This window comes from Botryllus schlosseri, chromosome 7 (assembly GCF_051294905.1).
Source record: "Botryllus schlosseri isolate E-star chromosome 7, Bs_hap1, whole genome shotgun sequence".
Lineage (NCBI taxonomy): Eukaryota > Metazoa > Chordata > Ascidiacea > Stolidobranchia > Styelidae > Botryllus > Botryllus schlosseri.
The window spans coordinates 16,266,790-16,290,759 of NC_137242.1; the positions used below are offsets into that span (position 1 = coordinate 16,266,790).

Sequence of the window (23,970 nt, forward strand, 5' to 3'; positions counted from 1 at the left end):
GGTAAATCGAGGTTTTTATTTTTTACAGTGTGCGAACGGGTATACGCCCGAAGATGTTCAATTATTATTGAGGGGTCCTACCATTTCAAACACACCTCACTCAGGTCTACCGTTAAATCTGATTACGTGGGCAGAGAGAGGATAAAAATTGATAATAATATATATTCAATTCCCGATCATATCGACCGATTAAATCATGAATTTTGAAATTTTTTGCGCTTCGCGCGTGTGGACCTCCTAAGCTGCCCCACTAAACGGACGGTGAACACAGATGATGAGTAGTGGTACACAGCGTATAGCCAATGGGGGGTCTGGGGGGCGAAGTCCATAGAAGTTCGGTTTATCACCCTATGAGGGGCCCATGACCAACGTTTTTTGGGGGGGGTTGACGAAGTGCTGTTACGCCCCTGATGACTAGAACAAGAGCCTTGTGTAATGTTAATGTACTGCTTGAGCTCGACTTACAATAGCCGGAGCTTACTCCTTGAAAGTGTGCAAAATCGCACTTGAACGGAACTGCGAAGAACACAGGAAGACGTCTGCCGGTCGACATTAGTAGTAAGCCAATGCACCACGTCAAGGTTTCGACCAACGCATTGGTTTCCTTTTTAGGTAGGGAACCTCAATGTGGATAGGCAGCATTTGCCACAGAGAGAAAAAACTACCATACTAAAAGAGCATATTGTTCATTTTTTTTTCAAGCCATCTCGCAAACTTTTGGAAAATTTGGAGGACTTTTTTTGCTTCTCATGCAATGCAAACTTTGCAAAATTGTGAGACAAGATGTTATTCAAGTGTCTCATTGCCTTGTCCATGACATCCTCAACCTCATTTAGGTCTGAGTCAGATTGAAGTGACACAGTATGAATTAATTTGTTAAAGAATGGATCACAGTGAATTGCGTCAAGTACCCTGAAAAAATTGATCTTTTTCAGGGGTTTTGCCATTTCTTTACTGTGGATAACATAAAAGCGGAGAACCATGCCATGAAACTGTTCAGACGGGCTCTTCAATCCACCGACTTTCTTCTGCATCACTTTAATGAGGTTTCCCGATGGCGCTGCAGATGTTAGGCATGTGGCAATTGCTTCGTTACCTTGCTTAGAAATGGCTCCCAAAAGCACTCCACCAATATATTCAAGTATGTCTACAAAAATGTCAAAGTTTTTCCGTGGAAAGGCAAAGTATCAAAGGCTATTTACTTACCAGATTCCTTGCTGTTGACTCCTCCAATCTCTGTGATTGGATCCTGTTCTTTACCGCACACGAGAGAATCAAGCATTTTCAAAAGTAATGCTGAAGCTGGCAATTGCGGCAAACCCAGCAACTTGTTGGCTTGGTGACAGATATTAGAATAATGTTGATAAAATCCGTCAACACCAAGTTTGCAATATTCAGAATGGAGTTGTTTCACCAATGGAACAGCTTTGGTCACGTCTAGTTCCTCGAATGATGGGGCGCAGTCAAAGTATTTTTTAGTATTTACACAAGCCCTCTTCAATACAGCAATTACAGCATCCTCAGATATATCCCAAGTACTGGTGGGAACTTTATGATTTTTGTAATGTTTTTTTCAGAGCTTTCACAGTCGGAAAGGATGCTTCGCATTCCTCACAAATCACACCTTTCCAGTTATCGAGTCCTTCGAAACATTCTTCAATTTCCATTTCAGTCAGTCCCTCCCAGTCATCCCAAAGTGATGCAGCTGAATCAGTCATGATACCGTTTTCTATCCGTGACGAAATATGATCTAAATCTGGCGAAAAATATAACAGAGGCTACACAGTATTATTCACTAGTCATAGAGACTCGCCACCGCTACCTAAATGTTGAACTGTCTAACTAATTCCGACGCAACTACAAGAAATACACGAAGAATCGCCTTGAACGCCATTGAAACAAGCACTGAGCTATCCTGTTTTGGGTGGATCCATCTGACCGTGACCATTCTGCCGGCTAACAATGGGAGAACAATCGAGTCGTCACTCCAGTCATACTCTATACTGAAACGCAGTGCTCACGGTAGTTTCCAATCATTGTATATATATCATTAAGCCCATTTACATGGTCAAGTCGTCTTGAAGCCAAGTCGTCTTGGAGTGACGTCATGAGACGGCTTGCCAGAGTGATCGAGTTTACATGGTCATGTTTATCGCAGCTCGAGTGATACACAGCACTTTGGGATTCAGCTCGGGAATATGCTACGGCAGTTGAGATATCCAGAAATACTTCAACACAACTCTAGAATGACCAAATACACCGTGTATATATTCTTTCTGATAGTGAGTTGTGCAAGTTATATTGTGGCTGTACTAGCTTCATAAGTTGTGACGCTGAACAAATAAGACCACGTGCATATTAGAAAAGCAGTATCATGTACTGATAGAGCTTTCATATTCACCCAGTTGAAATACGTGCCGGTTTCGTGAAATATGAACATGAAATGTTGGTATGTTGCTGTAGTCTGGATTCGTTTTTAAGTACCGGTAATGTTCAAGCCGTCTCCAAGCGACTCTGCGGCAGGGTTGCCAACTGCTGTTGGTCCAAAAGAGCCAAATTGCTCTCCAAAATGTGCCAAATGATCCTTCAAGGAGCCAACTATTTTCGATTTCGACCAATATGCTTATAAATTACACATAAAACACAAAAATGGTACGTTGTCAACAGCTGTGCACTTTTACATTAGAGAGGAGGGAAAATACCTTTTTTAATCGAAAAAAAGGGGTTCTTAAATCCTGACAAATCACCTGAAACTTCGTTATAAAATGACTTTAGGGAATTGCCCCTATTTTCCAGCCGGCAAACCCCCGGAATTTTCTGCGCACGAAGGGGTAAAATTGCACAACTCGACAACCACTGCTCGTAGAGTCATGATATATAGCTCAAAATGTGCCAAAACATCATGTTTTTATCTGTCTTAAGAAGAAACTTTTCTCTATTGTGAACACAAAACGAGTTACAGCCAAAAACAGTAAAATATTGAAGCGGGTAAATTGTGGGAGTGCCTAAATTACATGTTAGCCTGATTTACACAAAAACAGCTAGATAAATCAATATCATTATATAAAAGCTCACGGGTAAGAGCTATTACTCCCGCGGGCGACTCAGCTGGTCCCTGCGGGCTAAGGCCCGCGTTGGTGACCACTGATCTAGAATATGGAGCACGAGAGAAGCACTGTGATGACAATAAGCCTCTCAAATGGTGACATAGACCTGCACATCCTAATATCCATGGTCAGAACTTGAACTAAAGAAGAGTGATTCGACTATACATCAGTTTCAGTTGTTAAATAATTTTAGTGTAAAATGCGCCAAATTGGAGCCAACGCGCCAAACGTAATTATTCGTTGCCAACCGACCTTTAAAAGAGCCAGATTTCCGAAATTTGGCTCCCAAATGCGCCAATTGGCTACACTGCTCTGCGGAACGGATTGAGCCCAAGACGGATTGAAGCCGTCTGCCTTTTTCTCTTTTTCAAAAACGAGAGAGTCGGATTGACGAGTCAGCTTCGAAGCTGACCCAAACGGCCATGTAAATGGGCTTATAGATTAGAATGAACACGACTGCAGCAAAAATTGGGCTGTAATTCTTTTTTTTTATAAAATGGTCCCCAAAAGAAACTAGTTTTGGATAAGAAGGAGTTGTAATATCATAAAAATAAGGACATATTTGGAAAGAGCGTGAAATTTTCGTTCTAGATCGATGAAGAAAAAAAAACACAAAAAAATTATTTCTAAAGAGGTGTGCCCCCTTAAGAGCTGATGAAAATAATATCTATGATAAGACTCAGTCGAAAAGTCTTGAGTGGAATAAACTTGGCAATATGAATGAAAATGAATAGATTGTTTTTTTGCTATATTGAAGTCATTTACCATTTAAAAAGAGATATCAACAACATTATCAACCCATTTAAAAAGGGATCCCATTCAAAAAGGTATATCAACTGCATGACTGCCTCTATGACGTCACACGCAATCACTGAAAACAGCTGTTAAGAATTTCGCAATAATATGTGGCACGTTTAGCGGCTGGGCGAACGGGTGTTGCGCAATTACCTCTGGTTCTTGATTGGAATCGCTGGCCTTTTTGCCTGATATATCAGGTGAGCAGCGATAATTTTCCAAGTTAAAGTAATTTAATAAAAAAAATTAAAAAATAAAACATAGTGTGAGCATAGGACACCGATTCCATACTAGTGATTGAGGAGTATCGAACAGGTGGGATATTAGGGTTAGGGTTAGGATATTAGGGTTGCCGGAGGTGGGATATTAGGATTGCCGGTGAATACAAAATTTCCCGAGGGCCTGGTACATATTTAATGCATTTTTAATTCAAAATTGTTCGAGGGCCGCATTCACCGAGGTCCAGAGTAGTCGTAAAACACCGTGAATACCACAACAACGTCAACAAGTAGACCACGCGTGCTTGATATACAAAATTTCCCGAGGGCCGAGTTCGTCGAGGGCCGGGTTCTCCGAGGGCCGGGTACTCCAAGGGCCGGGTTCTCCGAGGGCCGAGTTGGTAGGGCCGGGTTCTCTGGTAATCCGAACAGGTAGCATATTCTAAGGCGGAGATGTTGGATACGCCTTATATATGTGTTAGCTTGATTATTCTGTTATGTTTCATTGTCTATGAGTTTATCGATTCTCCCTTTCGCAGTTTTATTCTTGTTTCGGAATCTCACAAACTCCGCAAATTGATTATAGTAAATTACATTTCTGATTCCTGCATTCTCGCGATTCGGTATCATGCCATCTGAGGCAGCTAAACGCAGAGCGGCTAAAAAGAAGGAAGCTTCCAAAAGGAAACCAGGGAAGAAACAAGAAGAGCCGAGTGAGCATGTTCAATGTGTTTATATTATCTAGTATAGAAACGTCTCAAGTCATTGACTCATTGTCAGAATATAACATTCATACTTTGTTTTAGCAGTTAAATTACAACCAGCAAATTAATTGGACATTGAATAAGTTCTCAATCTCACCTCACCACATACTTACACTTAACATATTTTCCAAATTTGCCAGTTTGGAATTTGAGGTATTTTCCAAATTAGCCGTGTTGGAATTGAGGTATCTTTGTCGCAATTCATTGCACATGCTGACGATGCAATAGCTGCTGAACAGTGCCATTTTGTCAGAAATTAATTCCTGTCATATCACGTACCTGCTGGCTGGCAGTGGCTGCTATATATAGGCTAACTAGAACGAGCTAAAAACCACCAATAATTACCTAATAAAGAATGTGGTACTTGTGCTAGGTGCAAGCAGCATACCTTCTTCAATCTTCAGTCTGATATTCTGCCTACGCTATTATGTGATGGGGTGAGGTGACGAAATGCGCAAACGTGATTCTATACTGGTACTGGAAAATGTGTGTATCAAAAAATCGACTTTTAATCTTCAACAGTCATTCCAGATGTGGTACAGATATTATTTAATTTTGGTTGCATAAACACCTGCTTTTACAATGCACATGGAATAATCTAATCTTCAGTAAAAAATTGCTTAGAGTGTCTATGATTTTTTATCTTTTATTTCCTTTCTGTTTTAATATACCGTAATTCAGTCACGTCCATTATCAACTGTTTTTTTATGGACTTTTTACATTCTATCAGCACCTGATGAAGCTAGCAATGATTTGGAAAAGCTCGCCATCAGCTCGAGGTCCTGCACTGGTGTTCTGGCATCTCATCCGCTATCGACCGATATCCACATACACAACTACTCGTGCACTTTTCATGGCCAGGTTTGAATATGTCCTTGTTACTTTTTCCAAACAATACTTTGCATGTAAGTTGACATATGGATATGCCTAATCAGATTGTTTTCTTTCTACATCAATATTCTTGCCTAGCCTTCGGACTCGCAAGTATTCACTTTTCAGGTACTATGGGAAGACACGAATTTGGAATTGAATTCTGGCAATCGCTATGGTCTAATTGGATCGAATGGATGTGGTTAGTATTAACAAGTTATTCACACAATTTTTACGATCATTTGATAAGTAGTAATGTGCATTTTGAGTTGTTTGTGTAAACCACTTAACATGCGCTGTCTTTCTTGTGGTGGAGCAATGATTCCCAACTGTGTGCCGCGGCACATTAGTGTGTCACCATAAATTCTCGAGTGTGCCACAAATATTTTCGGATTTTGACCAATTGGCAGTGGCGGAATTTCGAAAAATTTTGCTTCACTTTTCAAAACTTGAAAACACGACCTCAATGAGATGCGAAACCAACAAGTAATATATCAAGATACAGAATGTCAAAGCGTAACTAACTACGCCACGAAGCGAGATGAGACCAGGTCTACCGCGCGTGTATTGTGCTTTTTTCGGTGAAACGCTCTACAGTGTTTTAATAGTATCGATCGCATAAGTTGAGCAAAAGCGGTCACTCATGTCTTGTTCTTATTCGCATTAGGTACAGTGCAGTAGAGTGTCAATAAAACTTGTGTCCAAGAACAAATTGAACTAGGCCGCTTTCACTCATGTTTGGTTCTGCTCAAGGCCAGGGTATATATATCTAAAATGCATTTGGCGACATACGTGGGCCCACATTTTTTGCTGCGATTTTTAACTTCTGTAGCATCACTAACACTTCTTTCCAACTTCACTTACCTCATCTAAAGACTATCTCGCTGCCACATGATTGATAGCATTTTAAAAATGTCAACATTTTATCTTACTATTTCATTGTCAAGGCAAAAGTACCATGTTGCGTTCGCTGGGATATCGTGACGTACCGATTCCAGACCACATCGACGTCTTCATGCTGGACCGTGAGATGCCGGCTAGCGATAAAACTCCACTTGAGACTGTCATGGAAGTGGATCAAGAAAGAAGTCGACTTGAAAAGGAGGCTGAACGCTTGAGCCATGAGGACCGTAAGTCGATTGCTTGTGTTAATGTGAATTTTTTTAAATGTTTGGTTTAAGTTCCATAACACTAGATCTAGACCAGAGGCGTCGAACATGTGTCCGCCAAATGATTTAATCCGGCTAGCGAAACAATTCTGAGCAAATTGAAAAATAATGTATCATCCATCCTTACAATTCTGGAAATTTTAGTAGGAACTACTTCCATTAAATAATCCCTCAAGACGTCAGATGTAGAACATGTTCAAAGGCCATCAAGTTATAACTATCCGACAGTGATATTGTGGTTTCACTCTACTCACCATTAGGAACAAGTCAGTGATATTGACACCATATTCCGAGAATGCAAAAATTGCACACTGAATTGAAAGTTTCATGGAAAAAATTACCGTAATAAAGCAAATATTCGCAGGAGCCCAAACGCCAGTGCAAAACTGTTATATGCAATGCTATGTCACTTCTTACTCAAAAGTTCACGGCTTCAAGAGAAAGGTGTAGCCCAATTTCATGATAATTAACCAAATTCCGGGCAATATGTCTTGTATTCCTCAACGTATAGGCCTACACAAGGCTATTATGATTTGTAATATAATATAATGTCTGATGATAAAATATTCCAGTGAAACACAAGGCCACGGATTTGAGATAACCGTTGATATCATTTGACTTGTGCGGCCCGCACGCGAACTGACAGTTTGAATCCGGCCCACGGCGCAAGTCGAGTTTGACACCCCTGATCTAGACTAAACACTAGATCAGTGATTCTCAACTGTCAGCTTTCGAGCCAGTCCGCCACATATCTATCAATTTTATATCTCGATTCCAAAAAAGTAAAGAATTTGGACGCTTGTTCATCAAGTAGAGACACGAAACATCTCTGCATCTTGTCGTAATGTAAAGTTCGTGATCTGCTTTGCACTTATCGTAGTTCCATTTCGCACTATCTACCCACCCACCCTCTTGAGCAGCAATACACTATTTTGTGTCTTATGCAGCGGAAAGTGATCACTTGTTTCAAATCTACGAGAGGCTGGAAGAAATCGGCGCAGACGTTGCTGAGGTTCGTGCCTCCCGAATTCTGCACGGTCTCGGATTCACGGCTCAAATGCAAGCCAAAAAACTTTCAGATTTCTCTGGAGGGTGGAGAATGCGAGTGGCACTTGCGAGGTGAAGGGTTTTGACACATTTGTGTGCAAATATAGTATTAGCAATCCCACATCTGCTGATAGCAAGAATTAGAAGGCAATTACTTTTTGTCTGGACAATTGTGGTGTTTCGATAATGCAGCAGTGATGGAAACCACAATTTTAGGTAATATTGTACCGAGGCAGTGTAGTATAGTAAGTATACATATAGTAAGTAGGCTAGCTTTGGTTCACAAGATACTCATTTAGTTTTTTTTACGTATAATCTTGGCGCACCTATGCCTGAGGAATCAGAAATACTGTGTTCATTTACAATCAGCCATTCTTTTGCTGTATGTGTCCTGTACATAAGAATAGAAAACACTTAATTTCGCATTTATGCGGGTGAAAAGATTGTCCTTCAAGTCAGTCTTGAAAATCGACCCTTGTCAATTGTCATATAGGCTGTGTGATTTATCTCCTCGTTTAGTTTTTTGTAGAGTGGTTTATCTTCACAACCAAAACAGTTCAGGCCTCATCTTTGCATCACCATCACTTTCTGCGTGCCAATTGATATGATCTGCTAGCAGCAAGCTAATTTGTTGGTTGTTATCATAGCCAAAGTCTCTGTTAATTTACACGACTTTCAATTGTTATCTGGTCTATTCCAGGGCGCTGTTTGTGAGACCTTACGTTTTATTGCTTGATGAACCGACCAATCATCTTGACCTGGATGCCTGCGTGTGGCTAGAAGAAGAATTGAAAACGTATGTTGTATTCATTTGATATTCGGTAACGTCGGAAGGAAATTCACAAGCATAATTAAAGCTAGGTAGTGTAAAATCGTTGAGGTTAATTGGTATGATGTCATTCATGACAGAAAGGGGTTGTAGAATACCCAGGATTGCAAGGGCGTTTAGCAGTTGTCAAATTTCATTCGCCGTAAACAAGAGTGAAATCCTAATTAGCTAGTAATTTTCATAGTTACGGGTACCATAGAGGCTAAAATGAAATGCAATTAATGACAAGATACCAGATTTACCCCTCCATTTTCATTGCAATCTGATACCAGTGGATATAATTGTGGTTGATTTGACGTGGAATTACTGACTGGCAGGCTGACATATACTATACTCTTTCATATCCGAGGATATCATCTGCTACCGACCATTTTCCAGACAACTCTCCAATTTCTTTCTGTGATGTAAAGGTGTCGTTTACACATTTCATCCATCATAATATTGAAAAAAAATTTGTCGTTTTTCTCAATTGGTATACTTTCTGTTATCTTGCCGTCGTATCTGAAAAACAAATTTTATCAAGGTGTTAATGGGTATTGATGGCCTGCATTCGACAGCCTAGGAATTGATTTTGTTATACTTTCTCAACTTCATGGGATATAAAAAATATTAACTTGAAAATCGCACATGTTGACGTTTGAATCAATATCGTGTACACTTGTACCACATAATATTAGACACTTCTACGTCTCGTTCAGCCATTAAATTTTGAAAACGGCAGACTGTGTTGCCACAGGGTATCTTGTGGCCTAATATTTTCTGTTTATCGGACTATTTACCTATTTTGTACCTATCATAAGCCGTAATTATGTTCAGTATCCCTTCTGTCTGTGTTGTCAGTGAATCCTGTTACCGTACTGATATCCCCTCATTACTAATCATACTGCGATATTAATGCTTGGGCGTTTGGGACGGACAGATTTCCCGTCAGGTGCATAGTACTTTTGAATTTTCCAATTGTTACGGCGATCTTGTTAGCCGTAAAAGTTTGGGCTTATTTCAATATCAATATATTATTCAATTGTATAATTCAATTTCCGTTGTTTTTTCTATTCAGGTTCAAACATATCCTCGTTCTTATTTCTCATTCTCAAGATTTTTTGAATGGAGTTTGCACCAACATTATACACATGTCACAGAAGAAACTGCAGTATTTTTCCGTGAGTTGTTCAAGGCCTATTCCAACATTAGCATCCAACAGTGAAATATTTTTCCAGTGATCTTCATCTGTTTAGTTATAGAGGCAGTCGCTAGATAAATAACAAGAACTTATAACATAAAATAACATTTAGAGACTATTTGCCCAATTAATCTAGGAAATTGCTTTATACTCGACTGTTGTTAGAACGACACGTAAATATCCTAGCTAAATATAGTTGTCGAGCCTGGAAATTTTGAAATATCCAGTGACATTCATTTTGATTTTTACAACCAGGGAAATTACGATCAGTTCGTCAGAACGAAAGAGGAATTGAACGAGAATCAAATGAAACGATACAAGTGGGAACAGGACCAGATATCTCATATGAAGGTATGGGTATACTTGCGCGGTGGAAATCGATCACTTCCAACTTTGTGCTTGATAAGTTGCTCTTCATTAAGCATGAGTAATGTTCGTTTTTCTCTTCTGAACACAGAAAATCGTAAGAAAATGTGATGACTTTACAGTGAAATTATTTCACTCAAGACTCGATCAGTGCTGATAATTAGCGATAATAGACATTGCTCAGATCTCCTTCTGCGTTATGATATGATTTCACCCCTCGATGATCCCGCTCTGATGGGAATTATATAACTCTATGACACAAATTACATTTTTGATTGTCTTCACCTTCTTATGGTGTGATATTATCGGCATTCATGTAGACTGGTAAGGTAAGTGTCTGGACTTTGGATTATAAATGTAGAATGAAAAGTAAAATAGTCTCTTGCCGATAGCTGTCAACAACATCCAAAGTTGCCAGTATCCTCTCCAACCCTGCAATGACCCATTTTATTATTAGTCATTTTTACTGTTGTTATGTCATAAGTTGATTACTTTAAAACAACAGCAGACGATGTATATAAAAATAAAACCTTGGTGGCTTTCACACCCTAAATAACGTTCATTTACAAATGAATAAAGCTTTATTCGATGTGAAAGCGACCAAGGTGTTACTATTATTAAGATACTCCAGTGCTCAGCTATGCTCGAAAGCTTGATACTAGACCCAGAATTGAGCAGGGTTGTAACCAAGACACAAGGCTCCGAGTCACAAGTCAATCTCACTTTTATAGTTTTGACTCGAGTCAAGTCGAGTCAGCTCAATTCATCACCGAGTCAAGTCCGAGTCCAAGTCAGCGAGCAGAGGGTCGAGTCCGAGTCATGGAATTATGACTCGAGTCCGAGTCCAAGTCATTGTGTTCACTGCTCAGTTTCCAGTTAGAGTCTTGGTAAACCCACTTTTTATAACTCTGTTTGGTGATATCGAATGGTTCGCATTTAAAATATACCAATTTTCCTCACTCTCAGAAGTTTCTGGTCGCATTCTCAGGTACCAGTACCAACAGACGAAATCCAAATAGTGTGTTGGCTTCGAAATTACAATGAAATGTCTGTCTTGGCCGTCTGAGTCTCGAGTCAATGACTTGGTTCGAGTCATGCGCAATGACTCGAGTCCAAGTCGAGTCAATACACCGATTGACTCGAGTCGAGTCATTTCCGTATTTTGAAAAAATGACTCGAGTCAAGTCGAGTCATCAGAAAATCGTGACTCGAGTCAAGTCATGACTCGAGTATTACAACCCTGGAATTGAGTCACTCCAGACACAGTGCATGATTTTGCCCAACCTGCAGATGAATGCCGCGGACTTGAGTTTGAGAAATTTGCTACTGACATTGTGCTGTATTTTCAAGCTTGTTGTGGTTATTTTGTTATACCGAACCCGTTCAAATTTTGAACTTTTCCAGGACTATATCGCACGTTTTGGTCATGGCAGTGCCAAACTTGCAAGGCAGGCACAGAGCAAGGAAAAAACTTTGGCCAAGATGGTTGATAAAGGTAGATATTCCTTCTGTATCGTGTGAAATGAACCAAGCTTGGTGTACAGACGGTTGCCCGACATTTGAGCATGCGATACCATGAAAAACGAATTCAGCATTTGTCACTTTAGCACAGTGGTTCTTAGCCTTGGCATATGATATTGTAGTAAAACAATAGTTCTATATGTCGCTGAACTCCAGTTGAAAATTCACAATCGACAAAAGTCCCAAAATTTTCTACACACGAAATATACGACCAACGTCTACAACCTGTATCCGTAAATGCAGTGGTTGTTTTTATAAATCATGTCAAATGCTGGTTATGTGCATTTTTGATCGTAAATGCTACCTGATCACCATCTCATCAGGCTAGATAGGTTTTTTCAACAAAATGTTTCAAACTAGGTAGGATTGTGGGGGTCCTTTGAAGCTTTTTGGCCAAAATGATCAACTTTTACTATCCTTGTATTTGAGAGCTACAAATTGAATAAATAGCCTATATTTCTTCATCGTACCATAAAGGATAATTCTGCTAGTGTTGTGACCCACATAAATAGCCTATACATTATATAATGTGGGTTGTTGCTTTATTCGGAATACATACATAAGTTTAAGCGAAATAAATTCAATGCGAGCATAGGTATAAACCACATTTTTAGTTGATTTGCTATTCGTACAAAGCGATATAACAATACCCAATACAATTAACTTCCCATTATCATCAGTCGCATAGGTGTATTTAGGGTGTGTACATTTAGGCTCAAACCAGGTAGATAATATGAGCCTGTACTTTATTTGATGAAGCAAACTGAATTTTATTGTATTTCATTCTGATTCGGAATGTTATCAAACTGGCGAGTTTGTTTTTTCAAAATCAGTAATTCTAATTCTAATATAGTTTGGAGAGATGAGAATTTCTGGTTGTCCGAATTTGTTCCGTTGTCGCAGGTTTGACTGAAAAAGTGACCTCCGAGAGCAGCCTCAGTTTCTTCTTCCCAGAGTGCGGGAAGTTGGCGCCTCCTGTCATGATGGTGCAGAACGTCAGTTTTCGCTATAACGATTCCACGGTAAGTAGGAAGTTAATAGCTAGCCATGGCTGCATGTTTTTCTCGCTTGTGGGTACGGATTTGCAGTGTTGTCGATACCGCCAAAGACTATATTTAAAAAAAATCCGATCATTCCAGATGCACGCCTATTTCTGATCCTTGGACTTGCTTGCTATGGCATTCTTTTGCTGTTGTACACCCAAAATGGATCAGTAATTAACCTGATGTGTGTAGCTTTGTGCTAGGTTCCGGGTTTACAGCCTTGAGCAGCGGAAAATAGTTTCGAAACTGTTCTTGCCGTTGATAACTCAACTCTTAGTGGCAAAGACCGTATAATTTCAATACTTGAAAGAGGCGTATCTCACTTCTTGACTCGACATATTATAATTAATACTCTATTCAAATCAGAGTACTAGAATCATTGTGTTCAGCCAGGGTTATAGCCAAGTCGCAAGTCACAAGCTGATCTCAGTTGTGTAGTTTTGACTCGAGTCATGTCATTTTCAATTCACCACCGCGTCACGTGCCTGTCAGCTAGTGGAGGATCGAGTCCGAGTCATGGTGTTTAGACTCGAGTACGAGTCTAAGTCATTGTTTCATGTTCATTTTTTTTCAAATTTCACTGGTTACGTGATTATGTTGGCTAAAACAACACTGCACACCAAATTTGGCACAATTGCAACCAGTAGATGTGAAGTTCTCCCAGTAAAAAGTTTTGGATTTATTGTATAAAAAATTAATGGCCTAAATATATATTCAAACTTTCTGCCCACCCCATAAAATTGTGGCACTTCTTCGATGGCAGTCAATGATCGAAAAGTGTTCACCGTGATCACCAATGAATGTTTTCCATGAACACGAATAAAAAAATTTTAAACGTCAAAATAAATTGTTTTTTTGCCTTTGGAGAGACGGATATTAGGGTGGGGGAAAGGGAGATTGGAAATGGGTTAGGGTCAAAGTTGGGGTTAGGTATCCCAAGATTAGGGAAGGGGGATATTAGGATTGGGGGAAAGGAGGATTGGAGGTGGGTTAGGGTCAAAGTTGGGGTTAGGGTTAGTTCGGATATCAATAATTTTTACTATCCGGATAACGGATATATCCGGATATTTTGGAATTTATCTAACCGGTTAACCGGATAATAACTGCTAAGTGAGACAATCGATTTCATTAGGTCTGCATGTAAAACGGATCGCAAAATCATTACACAGTGTTATTGTAGAGTACCTACCTACGCGCGCAGTATGAGCGAATACGAGAAAAACCACGCAAATTTAATGTTCACTGCTTCTGCAATGCCCTCTTTATAAAGCACAGATGCATCAATTGTGGGATCCTGTAGCCGGGACTGGAATTTTGTAACAAACAGTCCACGTTCATTGAATGCTTTTTCAGCTTCCACAGAAGTGGGCTGAATAGAAAGCAGCGCTTCGTAGAGAGTCAAAAGGTTGGCAGGTCGCCGGAAACTTCAACGGCTTTACATCCTTTTGACCATCCTTATGTTTAGGTTTGGAGTACTAGAAGGACGACTAGCTGATACTGGAATTGATGCCGACATGATACCTCGCTCTAATTCACGTGATCAGGCACGCAGCCAGCCGAAAATGTAGGGGGATTGAAATAAAATCAGGGGGTTTCGATTTTTTTTCGAATCATCAGCGGAAATCAATTACGCTTGCACGCACGAACATTTTTGCGACCATTCGATGTCATTCAGTTTCGCGGTGTCACTCTCAGAATCACTAATTAGAATACACTTAACGGCATATCGTCAACAAGCCATCGAGAGATAGGAGCCAATGCATGCTGGGTCCGAGATGGTTAGGCCAGCGATTATATCGTTCGTAGGCCTATTGCAGATGCGATTGTGTAGGTCAACGATAATATCGTGAGCACCAAGCCAATGAAGATGCGATTGTGCAGGCCAGCGATGAAATAGTGTGTACACTGCACATGGCCTATTGCAGATGCGATTCTTCAATCCAGTGGAACTCTCGGCTTGTTGAAGACGCGATAAATCAGGCCAGAGACGATAGCCGAGCGCGCGGCAATCAATGACCTAATTTAACGATCTTCTCAGCAGGAGATCGCGTCACATTACATTGTGCAATGCGTACAGACAGACGCATCTCGCTAATTGGCAACACGCTTCTCGTTAATCGGCCGCGCCAACACTGAATACGACTTATTGAAGCTTACTAAAACGTGTAAAATGCATTAGCAACGATTCTTTTTTATCCGGTTAACCGGCAGAAAAATATCCGGATATCAGATAGTAAAAATACCTGCGGTTAACCGGTTAACCGTTATCCGGATAATCCAACCCTAGTTAGGGTATCCCAAGATTAGGGTTGGGAGAGGCGGGGTATTAGGGTTGGGAGTTAGCAGGATATTAGGATTGGGGTTAGGGGGATTGGAGGTGGGCTAGGGTAAAAGTTGGGGTAGGGTATCCCAAGATTAGGGTTGGGGAAAGGGGTATGTTAGGGCTGTGGGAGAGGGGATATTAGGGTTGAGGGAAAGGGAGATTGGAGATGGGTTAAACCCCGGTTAGGGGTAATCTAACCCCAACTTTGAACCTAACCCACCTCCAACCCTAATTTCCCCCAACCCTAATTTCCCCCAACCCTAATATCCCCCCTCCCTAACCCTATTATCCCCCGAACCCCAATCTTGGGATACCCTACCCACCTCCAATCTCCCAACCCTAATATCCCCCTCAACAACCCTACTATACCCCTCCCTAACCCGAATATACCCTACTCTAACCCTACTATACCCCTAACCCCAATCTCACCCTCTCCCAACCCTAATATCCTCCCTTCCGCAACCCTAATATACCCCTAACCCCAACCCTGATCTTACCCTCTCCCAACCCTAATATCCCCCTTCCCTAACCCTAATATCCTCCCTCCCGCAACCCTAATATCCCCCTAACCCCAACCCTAATATTCCCCTTCCCCAACCCTAATATCCCCCCTCTCACAACCCTAATATCCCCCTCCCGCAACCCTGATATCCCCCTCCCCCACCCTAATACTCCAACCCTAATCTTGGGATACCCAGAACCCAACTTTGATCCTAACCCTCTCCAAACGCAAAAACAATATATTTTGACGTTTATGAATTTTTATTCGTGTTCATGGAAAACATTCATTGGTGATCATGGTGAACACTTTTCGATCTCTGACTGCCATCGAAGAAGTGCCGAAATTGTTAGCATGTCAGTAGAGACGATGCACGCCAACTTTGGCTCAATTCCAACCAGTCGAAGCGAAGTTATTGCTCTAAGAGAAATTTGGATTTGAATAAAATAGTGTTTACGGTAGCTTAATCTTTCATTATTTATTATAGAATCGTAGAATTGGAAATTTTTCTACTGCAATACATTCGCTTCCAGTGTTTGTAATCAAGCCAAATTGGGTTTGTAGGCCTAGCATTTTTTTTAACCGACCCAACAATTTTATCATGTAAAGAAAAAGGTTATTTTTGAACAGCCCTACTGTTGAGTTTTCAGTTCAATCCACTTTTTTCAACTCTGCTCCAGTGATATAGCATGGCTCACATTCATAACGTAGTAATTTCCCCCAGTCTTAACAGTTTCTGGCCCTATTTTCCAAGTACTGTATCAGGACTGATAACGGAAATACCAATAATGTGGTAACTTTACTACTATTCGAAGTTACAATGAAATGTCTGTCTTGGCCGTCCTAGTCGCGAGTCATTTAATGCAATTGGAAAAAAATGATTCGAGTCGAGACACCAAAAAATCGTGACTCAGCTCGAGTCGTGACTCGATTCATCGCAACCCTAGTCATAACACCAAACATGGTACTAGCGTTTGAGCCTGTTTTGTTTTGAGTCTGTTTTGTTTCCAGCCCCTCATCTACAAGGACCTTGAATTTGGCATCGATTTAGACACGCGGCTGGCACTGGTGGGACCAAACGGAGCTGGAAAGTCCACCCTTCTCAAACTGATCGCGGGGGAGGTGAGTGGCTTCGGACGCTTTCAGTAGTTCATTGCAGTCTCGTGTCGTGGAATTTCGATCAGCGGTGATCGAAGCAGTCGTTGTCAGAGGGAGTTGGTAACGAAATACTTCCACCTTTTCAGATCTACGAAGTAGGATTTGCCCTACTTCCTGCTGCCTACACTTCTATTTTTTAGTTTTGAGGGCAAAAACTGCCCGTTTTCTCATGCTTTCGGTTATAACGAGTATATATCAAGTAGTTTTGGACAAGTTTGCGAGTGAAACTATCACTAAAATGGATGACATAGCCCCTGAGTCTGACCTGGACAACTGGAAATTTTTCAGCTTTTTCAAATTAGATCACAATTAAAATTATAACTCACATTTTTTCCAAATAGATTTTAATTAGAATTATAACCATAACCACACATTTTTCCAAATTATATTATGATTAGAATTGTAGCTAGTTTTTTCCAAGTTAGATTAATTGGAATTGCTGAATTCGTGAAAACTCAAATCAGAGCCCACTCTGATAAGCGCGAGAATAGCAAATGTTTGTACAACAAGATGTGCTCGTTTTGTACTATACAGTTCTCTGTAGCATTTTCAGGACAACCAGAAATTCGATTAGAATCAAAATTAGAGCAAAGAGACATTTCACAAATTAGCTTAGAATTAGATCACCGGCATTTCGCTTTAATTAATCAAATTAGGCAACTAGTCTTGTCCAAGTCTGCCCTGAGTCACGGCAACTGAATACGTATTCGAAGATTGCGCCCGTTAGTGGCATGGTCAAGTTTTTTGCGTTAGTCGCACATCTTTGATTGACTGCTCGAAGCATGCGACACCTCAACCAAATTCACTTATTGAAACTAATTCAGTACTTTCATTTCATTTTATCCCACTTCACATGTCTTGAAAATCGCTACTTGTAATTGCATAGAAATTTACGGTCTACCTCCACTTGGGTAGAAAAACTGAGCACTCTTGACCGCCTGTCTCATAAGTAGATTTGAATTATTTTTTTCTTGAAACCGAAAGATTTTGCACCCAAATATGAAAATTTTGACAAAATTTTGCCCTCTAGTATTTCAAATTAGGCGTTGTTGTCTTGTCTTGTCTTCCGTCTTTACGAAGTCGCTTGGAAGGAATAGAGAAAAACATCCAACAACAGCAGCTGTTTCCTGGTATAGTTCCTGCGTCTGCTGCTGGAGTGCTAGTAACACTTGCTTCATACCAGCAATGTTGTCTACATCGCACTTTTTGGATTGTATATCAAATCTTGAGATTTGTTAACATCTCGCAATCCACTCATACGCTAAGAACCAATGTGCCCACCACACAGTCAATTTCTCATTTGACATATCGGCATGGCCTTGTTGAAATTTTAAGACGTGTTTAGGTGTGTTGATCATAACGTCATCTCAACCTATTTGTTTCATTAGATGGTTTATTATTAACAATGAGTAGACAATGGACCATCTGCAATAGTAGGCCTATAAATTAAGGACAAGTTCACCGACCATGCAACCTCTGAGACACCAACAAAATACTGTTTGCAAAAATATTTCAACTTAGCAAACAATTTTTACAATTTTTTTACTTCATGCTAAAGTTTTGATAAATTGACATGTCAAAAAATAATCGACCTACTCGTAACCGATCGTTTTTTGTTTGACTCTGGTCCTCTTTTAGCTTGTGCCGAGCGACGGACTTATAAGGAGACACAGTCACTTGAAGATTGCCCGATATCACCAGGTACCGTCCTCATTTTCTCCCGTAACTTTCGTATATGTTGTATCAATCTTTTTTCGCGCAGCATCTAACCGACCAACTCGAGCTGGAACTTTCGCCTTTGGAGTACATGATGAAGTGTTATCCAGAGATAAAGGAAATCGAGCAAATGAGACGGATTATCGGTAGATATGGTTTGACCGGGAAGCAACAGGTACGTTTGACGCGCCAGGCGCCAGCGCTTTTGATTTGCTTTAATTTTATTCACTTTGGTCACATCCCCATCACTGCTAGAATTCGCATAAGTTCGATGGTCGCCGGTCACCAACATTGTTAGATTACACTACGTATCAAAATTTGAACAAATTTCTGTTCAATCTGCGGGTTTTCCGAAAAATTATGCTTCATTTTTAAAACTGTAAAACAACATGACCTTAGTGGGATGCAAAACCAACAAGTAATATATTGTTGGATTCAAAATTTCAACACGTAACCAACTACTACACCGCGAAGCTAGACGAGAGCAAGGCAACCGAGCGTGTATGTAATCAAGAAGACGAGATAACCTTGTTAAAATGTTTTCGTTACTTCCTTATAGAGTTCACAAGGTATACCTAGTGCGAATAAGTAGCCTACGTGCTATTCATGTTCACTGCGGCAGAGATATCTTCTCTTTGATCCTCTCAAACGCTCTACCATGTATTTATAGTATCGATCGAATTAGTTGAGCAAAAATGGTCACTCATGGCCTGATTGAGATAAGATATCTCTTTCTCGCAGTGAATAGCACCTACTTATCTGCACTAAGCATATGTTGTGGACTCTATGAGGAAGTAGCCAGAACATGTGCATTTTTACAACAAGATTACCGTATCTCATCTTGTTGATTATATACACTCTCGGTTGCCCTGCTCTCATCTAGCTTTGTAGCGTAGTCGGTTTGGCGTTGAAATTCTGAATCCAACGATATATTACTCGTTGGTTTCGCATCCCATTGAGGTCGTTTTTACGGTCTTGACAAGTGAAGCAAAATTTTTTGGAAAACCCGCCGGTTAACGGCCGTCGAACATCGTAGCTTTGTAGTGGAGACCATTTTATAGTGCCTGTTGATAAAATAAAAGAAGCTCTGGTTTCGTAATTGAAAATCAAATCGGGTGATGGGTCAAAACCAGGTTTACCAACCAAAAGTTTTCAAAGTCAGTCATACTTGACATAATTTCACGTATTTCTAGCGTAATTTTTTCTAGACGAAAATTGGAAAGTAACATATCACGTGACTGCTGGCTTGAAGTGGGACCTACCTAAAATATTTTAGGCATTGTCCTAGTCTCGAGTCATGTGACATGTCCTGTGCAAGTCGAGTCTGTACAAAAATTGACACGAGTCGAGCCATTAACAGCACCGGGCTCTAGCCATGAGCATTAAAAGGTTGACAATCCCTCGACTACTCGTGATAGACGATTGAACTTCTTCAGCATTCACGAAAAGCAGGCCTTGTTCACTAACTCTTATCCTGCCTCAGTGTTATTGAAACTGCATTTGCCTCCATGCTCACAGTCATGGGATTTCTTTCTCATGTTGTTCCAAGAAATGGTGTGCTTCTTTTGTAGTAGGAGGCTGTTTGAATATACGTCAGCGTGTCAAAATGAGTCTTGGTTTTCAGGTTTGTCCTATTAGTAAATTGTCGGATGGTCAAAAATGTCGTGTCGTCTTCGCGTGGCTGTCATCACAAAATCCTCATCTCCTGCTCCTGGACGAACCCACCAATCATCTCGATATAGAAACGATCGATGCACTTGCCGACGCCATTAAAGAGTTCAACGGGGGCATGATACTTGTGTCTCACGACTTCAGGTTAATTAGTCAAGTAAGTGTTGTTCTTCTCGGCACATCATTGTGTTGTGTTGAAAAATTGTGTGGCTAGTGACAAATAACATTGCCTGGTGGACAACCGGCTGCAATGTAATATGGATTGAGGTATGGCACGAAAATGACACTTAGGGCAGGATTCTTAACGGGGTTCTGGGCTCCATAAAAGGCCAACGCTGAAAGTAGAACATACAGACTAGCTGTATTGTTCATAATTATAAGACCTGTCCTCATTTTTGACTTGTGTCCATATTTTGTCCATATTTCCAATGTTCACCACAGGTTACAATGGCTGCACAGGCGAACGAACACTGCTCTATAACTGGTAACCAAGCTTTAAGTAAGGCTGTCCGCAATTAAGGACCACCAATCATCTTAAACTAGGTCACAATAGCTACCACACAAACAGCAGAAAAAAGTATGATACGTGATAAGAACAGGTTCAGAAGCTCCTGGATTACGTAACCTCATGCATTTGAATAATATATTCATCACGGTTATAACCAAGTCACAATGTTCCGACTCGCAAATCAATCTCGTTTTTATAGTTTTGACTCGAGTCAAGTCGAGTCATTTTCAATTAATCACCGAGTCAAGTCTGAGTCAGCTAGTAGAGGGTCGAGTTCGATGCATAGTGTTTTGACTCGCGTCCAATTCATTATGTTCGCTCATCAGTTTTCACTTCAATCTGGTTCAACCCACTTTCGCAACTCTGCTTCAGTGATATGGACTATCACGCATTGATAATATCTTCTCAATTTTAACAGTTTTTCGCTCTATTTTCTAAGTTCCAGGACTGATAGACAAAATGCCAATAATGTTGTAACTTTGCTATGTCTGGCTTTGCCGTCCTTGTCTCGGGTCTTATGACTTGGCTCGAGTCATGTACAATTTACGCATTTAAAAAAATGACCCAAGTCAAGTCTCGAAGTCTAAGCAGACTAATCTGTTGACTTTGAATACAATCTGGCCATGACTCAATATATTCTTCGCTGGCAATTGACTGATGACTTTGCCCACCACTGTAAAACCATGATCATATGATGACATCACAGCCTGTAATTCTTCAATGGGTCTACATTTGGGTGATAATTCGCCATGTGCACAAAACTGGAATGACAATGTGACCCCGAAGGGCAAATCGATTTTTCACCTGGAATCAACTTTTATTCAAATGAATAATCCCAATTTTTGTAGACAGGGGTATTGTATAACTTAGGGCAGTTGCTCTCAACCGCAAAACCTCCAAATTGCAAAATAACTGATAAGAGTGATAACCGATTTGTTTAAATTAGGGAAATCATGAGGCAGTTTCTCTTCAAAACTGCTCAAGCTTCAGGACTCTCATCAACATCCTACTGTGTAAACTCATTTTAATTGCCAATACCCTACTGATACAAACATTTTGCTGTTTAGAGATGTCTTGCTGAGGTTTGTTGAAAATAGTTTTTTCCTAATTCGTCTTGAAAAAGGGATTAAAAGCTCGTCACGGATTCCATTTTATTCTGTGATACACATAGCAACTATTCCAGAATATCTTGAAGATTAGCTGCTAGATAAAAATAAAAATGACTAGTCTGGACGTGATATATTTCAAGAAATGCAGCCGCAGAATTCGCTTCGAAATAATGAAGCTACCCAATTTCTACATATAGTGTGATGTTATTTTTAGGAACAGTAATTTTTTTTATCACTAGCCTACAGTTGATATTTGCATAAGACAGATCGAGGTTGCGTGATAAATTTGAGCTAAAATTGAACTATTACTGCAGGGAGTTCGTGACTGTCCAAAAGGGGTCCACGTAGACAAAAAGGTTGAGAACCGCTGGCTTAGGGTATAATGTATATATCCGTTATCAGTTGCAGCTTCAGTTCATATCAGATTGTCTCTTCTAAACTTTTACGTTCCTGTGCACATAATTAACCTTTTTGTATTATGGTCATCGTAACAATTCAGAATCTCCATTTTCTCGTGTTTTAAATTTATCGTTGTTATGTTAACTTGATTTTAATTGTTGGTTTGCGTTTAAAATGGATGTAGCTCTTGCTGCATTATACATTTAAATTGATATGAGGCGCAAAAAATTCCTGACAATTGCACATTCAAGGAGGCAGGACTTACCCGACATTCTCTCCCAACTTACAGGTCGCTAAAGTCATTTGGATTTGTGAAAACAGAACAGTGACGCCTTGGACAAAGGGTATTGTCGCATACAAGGAATCCTTGAAGAAACGAGTAATGAAGGAAGACAAAGATCTATCCAAGTATGTGCTAGCGTTCTGTTTTTATTCGCTGTAGCAAGGTCCGGAATGTATTCAAGACACCAGGTCAACCCGCTGAAATATCTTCAATGATGTTGGCCGTCAATATTGTGGCAGGCTTGTTTCGAAGGATACAAGATATATGTTGAAATGGTGCACGTTTCAAATCTCTTCATCACCATGATTTTTCAGACACCGGTATTTAGTCAGTTAGCAATGGGTGGCTGAGTGGCTCATACTCGAACATAATATGCGGGCGAACTTTCGTTGAGCTTGAAAAAGGGGTGAAGGTTTCTATGGTTCTACCCCCATGTCTACGCCACTATCTGACACAGCCGTCTGCAGTGTTGAAGTTTGTTTTCAAATTTTTCAGGGGCCGAAGCGCCGATCACAATGTGAAAGAGTCCGAAGCAAAGTCGACCGCGAAAAAACCTGCTCCGAAGAAAAGTGTGGGCATTGAAATCGTATCGACTAAAAGGAATCCATCCAAGCCTGTCTCTAATGGAAATCATAACGGTGGTGAAGTCGATTTTTGGGATCAAAACTGAGTGCCGCCAACTGATTTTAGCGATCTTTCTAAAAATTCAAGCAATCCGTGCATAGCTGGTTTCGAGTATCGTTAATATCATTTGTAACTTATTTGGACTCGTTAGACGTCGACATTTCTGTACAATCTGGTCAAACATTCGGTCAACTTTGAAATTCATGATTGATATTGATTACGTGGTAGATGGTACTGTTAGGGGTGTCTGAATTTCATGAAATTATGACTTCTAATATCATCTTTGTTAACCATAACTAGGGCTTTGCTGCTTTACAATTAGGCAGACGGATGGTTAACGATCTTTGATGTGTGGTACGATACTCACCCATTGTTGACATCTGATGACATGTTTTTGTCAGGTTAAGAGACCCTGTGTGCCCATGTATTTCATGTCGCTTAAATATTTGTGTCTGTCCAGACACTGTTCTATTTTGGTTTGACATTTTGACCAGGTAGCATTTATCCTTCGACGTAACTATATATTGTGCAAACCTGGTAGTGGGAAACTACAAACCGGCATTTTCAGTGTTTTTTGTGACATTTCAATTTGTAAATTTCGATGTGAATTGGATGCGGGATTTTGTGAAAACTGTGTATCTGTACGCTTGGCAAAAGAGATATCTTTTTTACAATGCTTCTACCTTCATTGGAGGTTACTAGTTTTTGTTAACTGATACCTATTTATATTGGAAACAAGATTAATGACGAGTTCGGACAATGTGTTTCATT

General features: G+C 40.2%; 2 protein-coding genes and 1 long non-coding RNA gene across 4 annotated transcripts; 2 read left to right on the forward strand and 1 right to left on the reverse strand.

Moving 5' to 3' along the window:
• Window positions 1–243: 243 nt before the first annotated feature.
• On the reverse strand, window positions 244–1,567 carry LOC145443343 (uncharacterized). The gene is made up of 2 exons (XM_080321325.1): window positions 1,207–1,567; window positions 244–1,147 (listed from the first exon to the last, which is right to left on the reverse strand). Exons 1-2 carry the CDS (start codon window positions 1,280–1,282, stop codon window positions 687–689), a joined length of 537 nt encoding a protein of 178 aa, XP_080177451.1. The 5' UTR covers window positions 1,283–1,567; the 3' UTR covers window positions 244–686.
• Window positions 1,568–4,196: 2,629 nt separating this feature from the next.
• On the forward strand, window positions 4,197–23,959 carry LOC145442684 (ATP-binding cassette sub-family F member 2-like). Its single transcript, XM_080320668.1, has 17 exons — window positions 4,197–4,217; window positions 4,660–4,833; window positions 5,615–5,745; window positions 5,884–5,956; window positions 6,702–6,884; window positions 7,871–8,042; window positions 8,671–8,766; window positions 9,857–9,959; window positions 10,235–10,330; window positions 11,750–11,840; window positions 12,770–12,888; window positions 16,743–16,853; window positions 18,528–18,590; window positions 18,652–18,780; window positions 20,230–20,433; window positions 22,582–22,700; window positions 23,071–23,959. The coding sequence occupies exons 2-17, from the start codon at window positions 4,749–4,751 to the stop codon at window positions 23,243–23,245; spliced, it is 1,950 nt and encodes a 649-aa protein (XP_080176794.1). The 5' UTR covers window positions 4,197–4,217; window positions 4,660–4,748; the 3' UTR covers window positions 23,246–23,959.
• On the forward strand, window positions 12,895–14,796 carry LOC145442690 (uncharacterized). Of its 2 annotated transcripts, none has more exons than XR_013916119.1 (2): window positions 12,895–14,322; window positions 14,375–14,796. It is a non-coding gene; the product is annotated as an uncharacterized LOC145442690 (long non-coding RNA). The 2 variants fall into 2 exon arrangements; XR_013916118.1 differs by having other exon boundaries at window positions 12,895–14,314.
• Window positions 23,960–23,970: the final 11 nt, after the last annotated feature.